The 13,035-nt window shown below is 32.6% G+C and overlaps 2 protein-coding genes across 8 annotated transcripts in view; both read right to left on the bottom strand.

Moving 5' to 3' along the window:
• Nucleotides 1–3,803: 3,803 nt before the first annotated feature.
• Nucleotides 3,804–5,897, bottom strand: LOC125873158 (scarecrow-like protein 14). Its single transcript, XM_049554039.1, has one exon. It carries the CDS (start codon nucleotides 5,859–5,861, stop codon nucleotides 3,849–3,851), a length of 2,013 nt encoding a protein of 670 aa, XP_049409996.1. The 5' UTR covers nucleotides 5,862–5,897; the 3' UTR covers nucleotides 3,804–3,848.
• Nucleotides 5,898–9,051: 3,154 nt separating this feature from the next.
• Nucleotides 9,052–13,035, bottom strand: part of LOC125875133 (trans-cinnamate 4-monooxygenase C4H2) — a 10,693-nt gene continuing 6,709 nt past the window's right edge. Inside the window, exons 2-4 of one of the 7 annotated variants that reach the window (XM_049556226.1) lie at nucleotides 12,267–12,305; nucleotides 11,066–11,199; nucleotides 9,052–9,866 (exon numbers count right to left, since the gene is read on the bottom strand). In XM_049556226.1, coding sequence (XP_049412183.1) covers nucleotides 9,268–9,866; nucleotides 11,066–11,199; nucleotides 12,267–12,305 — 772 coding nt within the window. In that variant the 3' untranslated portion in view covers nucleotides 9,052–9,267. The remainder of the gene's footprint in view (nucleotides 9,867–11,065; nucleotides 11,200–12,266; nucleotides 12,306–13,035) is intronic. The other 6 variants (XM_049556222.1, XM_049556219.1, XM_049556220.1 and 3 more) reach the window with 6 other exon arrangements.

Here is a 13,035-nt window from a genome sequence, read left to right as displayed (position 1 = left end):
AATTTAAAAGTACTAAATCATGCTAAAATTAAGTTTAATAAGTATTAGTTACATGACTAAATATTAAAGGAAATTAAAATTAGATTATGTATTTTAATTGTCTAAACCAATGTAAAACTAAAGAACAAATATTCAATATGATTGTCATTCTTAGTGTTGAATTGATTTTCTTTTTGCATTAATATTAATTTGATTTTAATTTAAGCTTTATTATAATTACCCACATTTGTGGACTATAATCTTTATTGGCTCATTCATAATTCTAAGTTTCAAACTTGAAATAATATATTAAAAGATAAAAACCATGAAAATGTATAAGAAATATTTAAAAATTATATCAAAGTAAATATTTTTATGTATAAAATAAAATTTTAAAATTATATATATAATGTTGGGTTGGTTTGGTCTCGATTTTTTTTTTNTAATAACCTATTAAATAAACCCTTTAATGCTACTAAAGCAATGGGGTGAAGAAATGGAGGACTATGAAAAAAGAGCGGAAAAAAAGAAAGTGATATCGTTTGTTTTGAAAACTCGAAAATCTCATTAAATGATTGTTGGTTTAATTTTATCATGTTGCGTTTCATTTACACAAAATATAAATTATTTCATTAGTTAAATTATTTATCGTAGTGACTAGTGAGAATGTACATTATGTTAGCATTTATTAATTGAGAAAAGGTTCTATACAAACTTGTGGTCCCTCCGTCTCATATTATTAAAAATATTTTTCCGGAATTATTATTTATTTTAGATAATTAAAATAGAGTGTATTAAGAAGAGTTACAAGGCAATTAGTAATTATTTTTCTACTTATTCACAATTTCTTTAGTAAAGATGTGTATAAAAAGAAAAGTTTGGCTCCATGATCCACATGTCAAAAAATGGGTGGAGCCTCTTCCAACTTTTGTTGGTTGGGCCTCTACCATAATAAAATTTTTCAGACTAGACCTACTTTATAATTTACTTATTCACTATCTATCAATTGAGTAAAAAAAAAATATTTAACGGTAATTAATTAATGACAATAATTTAGTTGCCATTAAATATGTATTTTTAGCAACAATTAGCACTCTTTATATATGTCCATAAAGTCTTTAGCGATATTGAATCCAATAACAATTAACTAATTTTGGTAAAGGCTTTAACACTCTTTGTTAATGTGAATATTTATTGTCGCTAAAAGATATTTTTATTGCAATGATCTTATTTATCCCATTGTGAAATATTATCCAACAGGGCTAGGTTAGGGAAACTTGAACATGTTGTTTTGTGCACACATAAAACAAGACTTTTTCGACGTGGATTATGATTAGATGGTTGAGATTTCTCCATCTTATAACTAGAGGTATATTAACTAGAGATTTTAAGGTTAAGCATTTGAAAATGAATTTTTTTTGTTCGAAGTGTCGCTTCTAGAAATAAGCCATGCAATGCGTAAATTCAAATTTAGTTGAACCTCAATAAATACCAGACACACGGTAAATAGTAATAACAAAAATAAAATTATAATCATCTGAAAGTTTCCAACACGTCTAGTATATGATAGTCGTCTTTGAGACTTTCGTTATTTCCATTTTTAAAAAAAATGCATTATACAATAATTATATGATTAAAATTTCTAATAAAAGAAAAGAAAAAAATAGTATAATTTTCCAATTAATTAATTAGGAAATTAGAGTGAATAGATTTTCCCAACAATAAAAAATTGTTTAATTATCCAAAACTTTCGTAAAGTATATTGGTCAGATAAGATATTTAATAGATGTCAAATATCTTTTTCTGCCTGAGCTAGAATCCTTGTGTCAAATGTCAATAAGATGAAATAACAAAAACTTCAGGAAAATTGCAAAACTAAAAGTTCACAATGAAAATGAAAATAAAAATGAAACAAAAGCTGCCGGACATTCTCATATATATTTTTAGGAAAATAAGTAAAATATATTTCGTTGATCGCAATGTGTTAACGACACCATGACATTTATTTAGGAAAAACAAAATATGAAATAATTTGTATTTTTTATTATACTATATTGAACAATATTCAGAAATGACAAATAAATCAAATTTTGAAGCAACGTAAAGGAAAAGGGAAACTAAGCAAATACCCATAAAAATAAAATAATTACAAACATATACCCTTTATATTCATACCTCACTGAATAATTACATTATATATCCCAAAATTAATTTCGCGATGCTAAATTAGTATATATATATATATATATATATATATATATATATAGAGAGAGAGAGAGAGAGAGAGAGAGAGAGAGATTTAGTATCAGGTAAGCGAAATTATCAGCCTTAATAATACCAATATAATATCTGATACTCATTTAATATCAATTAAGCAAAAATTGTCAGCCTTAGTGAATAAGAGAGGGGGTATAGGATGTACTCCCTCCGTTTCAAAAAGAATGATCTAGTTTGACTTGACACGAAGTTTAAGAAAATAAAGAAGATTTTAAAATTTTGTGGTCCTAAATTAAAGTTATGTCAAATGTACAAAATTGCCCTTTAATCTTGTGACCCTAAACATGCCACATAGAAAACTGAAATTAAAATGTTACCAAAACAAGAAAAAGGTCATTCTTTTTTAAACTGACTAAAAAGGAAAGGAGATCATTCTTTTTTAAACGGAGGAAGTAATATTTTTTTGTGAGAATAAGTATTTCTTGAATTATTTTGAATTGGGGTGTGAACATATAATTATTTTGAGCTTTATGGCTCATTTGTGTTGTTTTTCCAAAAAGAAATAAAAAGGCACAGAAAGTAAGAGAAGATATAATAACGGGCCGTGGATAGTGGGCTTCGGTTTGCTCATGGGCTGATAAAAGATGAGCCCATATCACTGAACAATTATTTCATCTTTTGTCATTTGCACTTTCTCCTCTAGCTGTGTCGGTCTTTAATATCTGTCCCTCAGGCCAAATAACTTTTTTGCGGAACATAAGTTTAAATTTTTGCATCATGTATCTCACAAGTTACGTCCCGCAGCCTTAAAGAAATTATACCCCACCAAATAAAAGTTCGATTTCTAAGGACAAAAATAAAAGACTAGCCCATTTAAATAGCAAATCGTGCAATTAAATGTAACAACAAGCCCATTTGTGAATCACTTATTATTCATGAGTACATAGATCATGATAAGTATGCTTTGTTTTCTTTCTAAGGTTTTTCCACTTGTGTTTTGGGGTCTCGATTAATCCGAATTTGAACCGTAGTAAAACCTAAGGAAAACGCTCTTTATCAAGATATTTTTACTAGGGAACGAACCCAAGACCTTTGTTAGGTGTGGATGAATCCCAGCAAAATGTTTTGTTAGGATTTCTTTATGGACTTGGTTGACTTTCATTTGGAGTTGGGATTGTTTTGAAGGTCTAAATGAAAGTCAACCAAGTCCATAAACAAATATACTTACAACTAATAAAATAATAAGACAGATCAGCTGTTACAATATGTTAAAAATGTATTTGTTAAAATTCGTTGTTTCTCTGTTTCAATTTATGTTGTGACACAATTGTTACGTGACTTACATGTTAGTATACTCTGCTACAGATCTGATGTTGGTCATATTGTTTAAGTTTTAATGTCAGTTTTTTCCTCTCTTTCTCCGCTGTTTGATCTGTTTTAATTTTAGAATATGGGGCAACTATGCTTATTTGTAATATATTTTACGTCGTACGAAGCTTATGTCAGAGTTTTAAGGCCATGTGGTCACAGCAAGTTAGCATTTCGTCAGTTTCAGTTTATGTTACACTATTGCTATTTGGAAAGTCAAAGAGGACGATATATTTGTTGAATTTCCATTGATTTATGTTGTTACAAGAAATGAATGCAAGATTTTATTTATGAATAGGCTCCCAAACTGAGAGTGCATACATGATTCTTCCTTTCCAGCCTTGCAACATCCAATTGCTATCTTCATCCACTAGAAAATCCGTGTGATAGAACATTTTCACCTTGGTTTTTACTTCCTTGACGATGTCTTGATCCAATGGAAGTTGTCTAAACCCCGCTATCTGATTCCTCACTGACCATTTCTTGTAACTTTCCGGCCTCTCAACTCTCTCCGCCCCTTCACTAGCTATAACGTTCATTATATCTCTTCCGAATACTTCCTGCTCAAACGTCATCCTTCCTTCATCTTCTCGTGGCATCGTGGCTTCAAACATGTCAAATTGGGACGAGAAATGGAATAAAGCCTCTCGGAATCTTGTAGTAAAGAAAGATGCATTGTACATAGCGTTAACGATCCCATGGACAAAGTAATGAGGATTTATTTCCTTTATCAAGTTGAGAACGGCATCTCTTGGATTTTTGTTGTTGTGTGTTACTACTGTTTCATCAGGGACATTCTTTAGCCTGTACAAACAATTCACCACGACTATTTCATCTCTGTCAATGTCCAAATCTTCCAGTGTAATCTCATCCCATTTCTTAGCTATTGCTTTATACTCAAATGGAACATCAAATCTCTTGCAATAGTCCTTCAAACGTCGTCCTGTCTCCTCAACTCTCTCAGCTGGTCGAAAACCTGGCTGAGGGAAATCGATTCCTGTGATCTTAAGCTTTGGAGGTCCCCCGGGCCTTAGGGAAATCCCGTGTATTATACAAGGCCATTGAAATCCATATAGAATACCAAAATCTATTATATGTATCCTCGATGATTCACTTGTTAGCTTCGCGATAGACTTGTTTGCGAATATGTTTGACATCCTCTTGAATGGACAAGCAGTGATGTAGACCTGATAAGCTTTTAAGAAATCTGCAGCTGATATTTTCTTACTTGTGATCAATGTTGCATCTCCGCCAGCAAAACGAGCTTCGAGGGCATTGGCGAAGCAATAGGCCAGCCTTGAAGTAGCGTCACCAAAAGGAGAAGAATGCTCCCTAATTTTCTTGAGAACCTCTATGAATGTTTTGCTGTTGTAGGTTGCTGCAGCCTCCGCGCAACGCGTTAGGAGACTAGTAAGATCTACTACTTCATTCGGCTTAACGCCTTTTTTGCTCCCACGAGGCCTTCCACGTTTAGACTGCTTTATATGAGAGCTCTTTTGTTTATCCCATGCTGCATTATCTGATGCTGTTGCTGATTTTGATCGATTTTCATAGAAGGAAGGATTCAAGCCTGGACAAAGAAGCGCCTTATCATAGTGCTCCTCTGTTTTTCCATCCTCTGTTTCCTCTGTTCCATTACTAGCTAACTGCTTCGATTTTCGCCCTTTTGAACTGTCATTATTTTCATCTCGAGTATGCTTTTTGTTTCCATCTGAACTTGATATCCCACCTTGATTAACATCATTGACTTGATGATAATTGATTGTATTCGATGCAGCACCGCCATTGACAACACTAATACCATCACCAACACCATGACAGATATTAGTATTATAAAAAAGGGAACATTGGTCAGCATCTAAATCAGAATTGAAAGTTGTCTCAACAAATTGATTCACAGCATCGCAGTAATCGTCTTGAAATTGATTACCACTATCATCAATGAAATCGCCATGAACTGGAGGTGGATTCAACGCATCATAAAACGATTTTTCAGCTGCTTGGAGAGCTATGCAATCTTGAAACATACATGGCCTATTTTCCAAATCTTCTTGATCTTCCATAAGCATCTGATGTATATACTTAAAAACTCCATCGAAGTAATCTCCTTGGACTACTGTACGATCACTACCACTTCCAATAACAACCTCCTCCTCCGATGATCGTCTGCTCGAAAAACAGAGAACATCGTTAACTCCTCCTCCACCGCCACCGCCACCGCCACCAAAGCGATGACAGAATTCAAATCCATCAGATGATCTATGATCACCTGGGAAATGGGAGCTAGTATTCATCATAGAAAAAATATTTTTTTGAGGGATTGTGAAGTGGATGTTGATTCTTGATGAAGACACAGATATATATTACTTAACTAAATCCTCCGTCTCATTTTATACGAGTTACTTTGATTTGATAGGAATTTTAAAAAAGAAAGATTTTTTAAACTTGTAATCTAAAATAACCGACAGATATTTGTTTGATTGAATATTTTTAAAAAATGGTTAGTTAATATAAAAATGTCATTTAAAAAAAAAAAATTAAAAAAAAATAAATCATATAAATCGAACAAAGTAGTACTATATTTTATTTTTTTTACTATATAAGAGAGAATAATATATACTCCAGTTGTTCTTCGACGAGTTATAGGGGAATTTTATATATTTTGATTCTTTAAAGTGGGTCATAAAGTTAACTTTTTTTTCCTACATAATTTTTTAATTTGGCACTTGGGAGTTGGGACTTTACAATTGGTCTATCATATGGATGATAAAATTGCTTTTTCACTTTCTTTGCCACTTGGGTCTCTGCCCTTGGTCGATTATATGCTTTCTTTGTTCGATTCGGTTCAATTTATATGATATGATGTAATTTAATGAATTTAGAGTTTAAAAATATGGTAACACTTTTGCTATCTTTTCATATGATTGTTAAGATAAATCAATTTTTTTAAACAAAAGAGTACACTTTTATAGTGTGATTAAATATTTATTGAATAAAAAAATGTGTTTTTTTTTTTTGTAATTGGTGAAAAATAAAAAATGTGTCATATAAATTGAGACAAAGGAAATAACTTTTATCTATGGTAAGAATATACTTTACTTTATTTGTCTTTGTGCATCTAGGTTAATTTAGGCAACTTTGTAGCTAAAAAATTTTTGTTTCCAAAAGGGGGCACTTATTAGGTCTTTCTTACCTTCTAAACATGTAAGCATGATGAAACTTACCCACACCTGATGTGAGCATCGTATTTTCTTTTGCGTATTCTTTTTATTTATTTTATTTAAACGTTTAAAATTTTGCTTCTTTCATGAGCTCATATTATCTATCCTAGCTAGAATCATTTCCAAGTATAACTTTTGCTAATTTTTAGTCAAACTTTGTTTCAAAATATATCATCAACTTTTATGAAGATCGACAAAAAAAATAAAAAATAAAAAAATCATGTACTATTTCCCATGTATAGCTCATAACTTTGTAAGCTTTCGTCCGTTTCAAGTCTATTTATAAGCATGTACCAGCTAGCTTGTCTACACTATATATTATAATGACATCTTAATTATATTTTCTTGATAAGTGTTTACAATTTATTATGAGTAAACAAGCTAGCTGGGGCTCACCTTGGGAAAAAGAGAAATTCCAAAATATAAAAGAACAATAGTCTAAATGAGAGGGAGATAGAGGAAACCGACTGTAATTCAAATGCTATTAATTTATAGAACGATGCGAATTTGAATTTTAAAGTTTATGTTTTGTATAATAATTTCAAGTTATAATAATATATTTTGTATAGCTTCATAAGTTAATTTTGTAGAAGATAAAATATATGAATATATGTTATTTTTATTCCATAAAAAAAAATATTTATTTTTAAATAACCCTCAATCGATTCAAATACAACATATCAAAATAGATGTAAACAAACGATTTAGGTGAATCGAGGGGGCAAAGAGGGTTGGGTGGTGGGGACAGGACTACATGGCTGACACATTTTTGTAAATCTCGAAATCAATTATTGTTGCCACTCCATCTGGTTCCTTAACATGCGACTTCCTGTCTGGTTATAAGATGTAATAACTTTGAGATAAAATATAAAATTATTTTATTCGATATCTTATTGAAGGTATCAAGTAATTATTGCATTATTTATTTTATTATTTATATTATAGTGTTAGAGTAAGTTATTATTTATACATGATATAATAATTTATTTACAATCAAACGAATTCTTATAATGCCACCTATTATTGATTAAAAAATAGTATCAAACAAAACTTAATTCAAATCTTTCCTAGGCAGATTCAAATCCGCCAGCTTCAAAGAAACTTTATTTTTCTTGATTCTTTTTATGTATATGTTAAATTCATTTGATTTTTCTCGTGAATATTTTTTTGTATATTTTAGTTATCTTTAGTAAAAATACTAATTCATGGTAGTAATTTTTATTTATCAAAAGTGGACACATTAATTTGCCTCTCTTCGATATATATCCACCGAATGCAAACATTCTACGATGCTGCAATATTTGTCGGATGTATAACATTCAACGAACATTCAGCCTACATATCCCTATATTCTTGTTCTTTCCAACATCTTTTGTTTTTACTTAATTAATATCGACGTGAGTTATTTATATTATTGATTTAGTTCGGATAAAGGAGGAGTATTGTAGTAGGTTGATAATCAATGTAAATCATGCTAGTTTATGATGAATTTTCATGATACAAAAATTATAGTGATATTATTATTGGAGGTTAAATGAAAAAAATAAGAATTTATATAATCGATTCCTAACTTATTTGAGGAGGTGTCGTGAGAAATTTCCTTTATACACCTTTTTCGTTGAGCTCAATCTCTATGATATGCATATACTATTATAAGGTCTGAGAAACCCAATGTAAATGATAATCAAAAGTAATGAATAGATGATAATGCAAAGAACCCATGTAAAAATTTGAGTTAGAGTTCTCATGTGATCATTTAATTACTATTATAAATATTTTAGAAAGTCACTTATTTATTTAAAAATATGACTTTCTGAATTAATAAAAAGTAGTAGAGTAATCATATGAAAAATTAATTGTTCATTGAAAGTAAATGACAAGGCATTAATGGTGATTAAGGTCTACTAGATGATATAGAGATCCATGGTTAGATGAATAATAATGTAACTTAACCAAATGGCACAAACATGTTCATCGTTCACCAATTCTTTAGCTAATATTCCTTCCGTCTTAATTTATACGGTGATATTTGATTGACACAAAATTTTAATAATTGAAAAATATGTGACATATGCCTTCTTAAATAAACTTTAAGCATCATTATCGTCAAGTAACATATTTTTTTCATTAAAATGGTTCAGTTGGTTTGAAAAGGATGATTCGAAATCGATCCTCCTCAATGCCTGCTCATCCAAGGAGGTATAATCCAAAAGTTGAATGGAATGACAATTTTAGCCCAAACAATGCAATTAATTCTTCAATAATGTTCTTATGGGAAAATCAAAGTTCATTTTGTACCATGGCTATTGTACATGAAGAGAACATCATTATTTTCAGATAAATGTAAATCTTATAATGAATTTTAGTCCAAGAAGAAAAATGTTTTCTATAAAACTTGCAAGGTTTTCACTTTTCAATCAAAATAACAATCATACTTCTATCAGTTTTCTTCAGAAGCCCTTTACTGATAGTGTTACAAACTTCAGAAAGATCTTGGTTTCATCACAATGGTAGAATGCTTCAAAATGTGGAGACTGAACTGTCCACCTTTCTCCGAGGTGTCGAGTTTCGACTGCCCTGGAGGAGGCAACATCTCAAAGTTCTGCACCAAACGTCCCAAAGTGATGCCGAGAATTGGCAAAGCAAGGATAATTCCGGGGCAACTCCTCCTACCAACACCGAAAGGAAGAAATCTAAAGTCATTGCCATTGGCCTCAACGTGCTTCTCCTCTTCGAAGAACCTCTCGGGTCTGAACTCTTCTGGTTTCTTCCAGTGAGCGGGGTTGTTAGCTAGCCACCAAGCATTGACCAAGATTTTGCTCTCAGCTGGAATATCATATCCAGCAAGCTTTGCATCATGAAGGTTCATGTGTGGGACCAAGAGAGGAATTGCCATCCGGAGTCTAAGAGTCTCCTTGATCACAGCCTGAAGGTACGGAAGCTTGGGCATGTCTGGCTCAGTTACTTGCACTCCTGGTCCAAGAACTGTATCAATCTCGTCACGGAGTTTCTTTTGGATGTGAGGGTGGTTGACTAGTTCCGCGATACCCCACTCAATTGACCATAATGTTGTTTCGATTGCTGTTCATGACAATAATTAAGCATATTAGCCGAATAATCAACTAACCAAGAAGTTTATGAACGATATAAACAACTAAACATGCTTCAATGGTTCAAATAAAGCTCACTTATTGCTCAGTACAAGACAAAGCGACGAAACTACTTTAGGACCAGAGGCAATTCCAAGATCTACAATTAGTGAGCTCAAAATGAGTATGATTTTGTCATATATATATAATAGATCCTTCTTTCATATGCATGCACACTACAGACCAAAAGCAGTGAGTTCAGTAAAACTCAGAAAACCGCTTAAATCCATTTTTGTTTGAGACTTTGGCCTTATAGTATATCATACAGTTCACTTTGTTACTTATTTACGGTTCTACTTGAATGTTACCATAACAGTTTATTTTCAAAAATTACATCAGTGCTTTTCTTTGTAGACAAAATAATGATACTAAAGATCTTTTAGTACATTACTCCACTATCATGATCATAATTAACACGAGTTGTTTCAAGTCATTACTTATGGAAAGTTAGATGCCTTAAAATGTGCACCAACAACCCTGTCTACCTAACCCCCATCAAGAAAATTGGCAAGTACACCAACCATATCAAACTGTTACCTATCCCCTTATTTGGAACTTCTCACCTACTACTATTGATTAAAAAACAGAGTAAATCGGAACAGGGATCCGTCAGGCTTTCACCCATTCCGGAAAGTTCCCCACTGCTGCCCCTCACAGGAATCTGAGCCATGTCTCAGTCCTAGTGCAGTTGATCATCCTCTAAGATCAGCTACTGATCATCCCTCTGCAAAGTGATTGTCACACTAACTAGCTAACCACACGCGAGCCCCTCGGGTGGATTCCTCCTTTTCTTTAGCAATTAGTTGCTGTTCCCCACCCAAATGCATTCACTTATAAATTACTTTTCTTAGTTTCTGACTAGGATGATTAAAAATCATGTAACAACTGATAAAATAAGTTCCTTAAACTTTGGTGCAAATCCAAATACCGTACAAAAAAAATATGTTTGTCATTCTTGGTTTACCAGTCAAACACACCATTCTGTTATTCTTATCCAAAAGGAACTCGTGAGGATACCAAACCAAGTACCGTTAAAAGTTATTTTCAACATTTTCACAAGGAGATGCACATATTAAACCAAACTAGAACAAAGTATGTTCAGAGAGAATTAAAAAGTATTTTGAAACATACCAGCAACATTAATGTTCTCAACAATGTAAAGAACGTTATCCTCGTTGATCTCTCCCTTCTGTTGAGCATCAAGAATGTGATCAATGGCACATTTTAGAGCATTGCTGTCCATGCTCTTGGTATTTGCAAGCTTCCTGCACAAAGCAAAAAAAAATGTTAAAAACTAATTGTACCTCAAAGCACTTCATCTAGCCAGACCTTACAGACAATATTTGGCTAAACTATCCTTTATCTCTCTTTAAAGGAAAACCGCGTAATTAACACACCCCTAATATCAAATGTTTTGAAGCAAATTTAAGTCGCCACAACAACTCAAATTTAAACTAGAGGAATTTCTCCCTCCAATCCTTTTTATTTACAGCTTTGACCAAACAAATTTGGTCCATAATACAAGTTAACGTCTAATTAATTTATTCAAAATCTAGTACTCCTTCCGTTTAAAAAAGAATGACCTCCTTTCCTTTTTTTATAACATTTTAATTTCAGCTTTCCACATGGTATGTTTAAAGCCATAGATTGAAGGGCAATTTTGTACATTTGATATAACTTTAATTTAGGACCACAAGATTCAAAAGTCTTTTTTATTTTCTAAAACTTCGTGCCAAGTCAAACCAGGTCACTCTTTGTGAAACGGAGGGAGTACGAAAATAGACCGCAAACTTGACTCAACCTCAAAAGCGCTCAATTTCCCAAAGACCATATGAAGAGTTCAATCACACCATTCCACACCAAATGGGACTTCCAACACCACCCCTGCACACAGGCCTACTATCTAGAGCATGGACAACACATACAACATTGGGTAAACGAAGAATTAGAATAGCTTGGCTCGGATACCATGATAAGAAAGTACAGACATAGAACCTAACTAAACCCAAAAGTTATCTCATCACCCCTCATTGAGAATTGTCTAAACCACATAAAAGTCCAGTCACACCATCCCTCATTGATGCAGGATTGAGTAAAGTTTGGTTCCTTAGATTGATCCTATAATCCTAGACAATAAGACAACACTTTGTGATGTGATCACTGATTCTCACATTCAAAGATCATTACCAACAATACACCTAATTTATAAAAGAGACTTGAGTAAAGATTGGTTCTTTAGATTGATCCTATGTCCTACACATTTACATCAAGAGAATAAAACTAAGGAAAATTAATAATTGAGCATAAAGGAGATAAAGTGAACTGAACTTACTTTCTTTCATCAACAAAATAGTCCTTGAATAGCTTCAACCTCTTCTCCTTAACTTCCTTACAAATCTTCAAGTACCCTCTCAAGAAAGGCCTCAAAATAGGGATAAAATCACCATAGTTGTACTCAAAGCTCTGAGCCAATCTACTCCTCTCACCATTCAAAGCCCTAAGCTTAACAAAAAGGGGATCATCTTCGCTCTCAAATCTTCTATCAAACATAATCCTAAACATGTTATTATACATCATAAGCTGCAATCTTTTCCTCAAAACAATCCCATTTGTAGCAGATTCAGGGTTTTTCTTCACATCCTCAACCACACTAGCAGCCTCAGACTCCCACCCCCCTCTATACTGCTGCACCACCTTATTAGTAAAAAAGGGTACAGTCATAATCCTCCTCATTTTCCTCCAGTGTTCACCGTACACTGTAAAAACCATATCTTGACCCTTCCCTGTAAAAATATCAAAAACAACATTTCTTGTTCTTGAACCAAATTCAACCCCTTGTGTGTGTAAAACTTCTTTAGCTAATTCAGGGGATGACACAACAACTAAGTTCCTTTGCCCCATTCTAAGCAAGAACACATCACCAAATTTTTTAGCATAGTCAGTAAGGTTTCTATGGTTCAAATCATCACCAACTTGAAGCCAATTTCCAAAAACTGGGACTGGAATTGGACCTGGGGGTAGTTTAAATCGCTTGGAACGAAGTTTAGAGACAATAATAGCGATTAAAATGGCAAAGAAAAGACCTATTAAGGTCTTCTCCA

The sequence above is a fragment of the Solanum stenotomum genome, chromosome 8, assembly GCF_019186545.1.
Source record: "Solanum stenotomum isolate F172 chromosome 8, ASM1918654v1, whole genome shotgun sequence".
Lineage (NCBI taxonomy): Eukaryota > Viridiplantae > Streptophyta > Magnoliopsida > Solanales > Solanaceae > Solanum > Solanum stenotomum.
This window is presented reverse-complemented; position numbering and strand designations above follow the sequence as displayed.

What these genes read in the sequence shown, in the direction of transcription:
- LOC125873158 (XM_049554039.1), bottom strand. Translation starts at nt 5,861, where the DNA reads ATGATGAATACTAGCTCCCATTTCCCAGGTGATCATAGATCATCTGAT.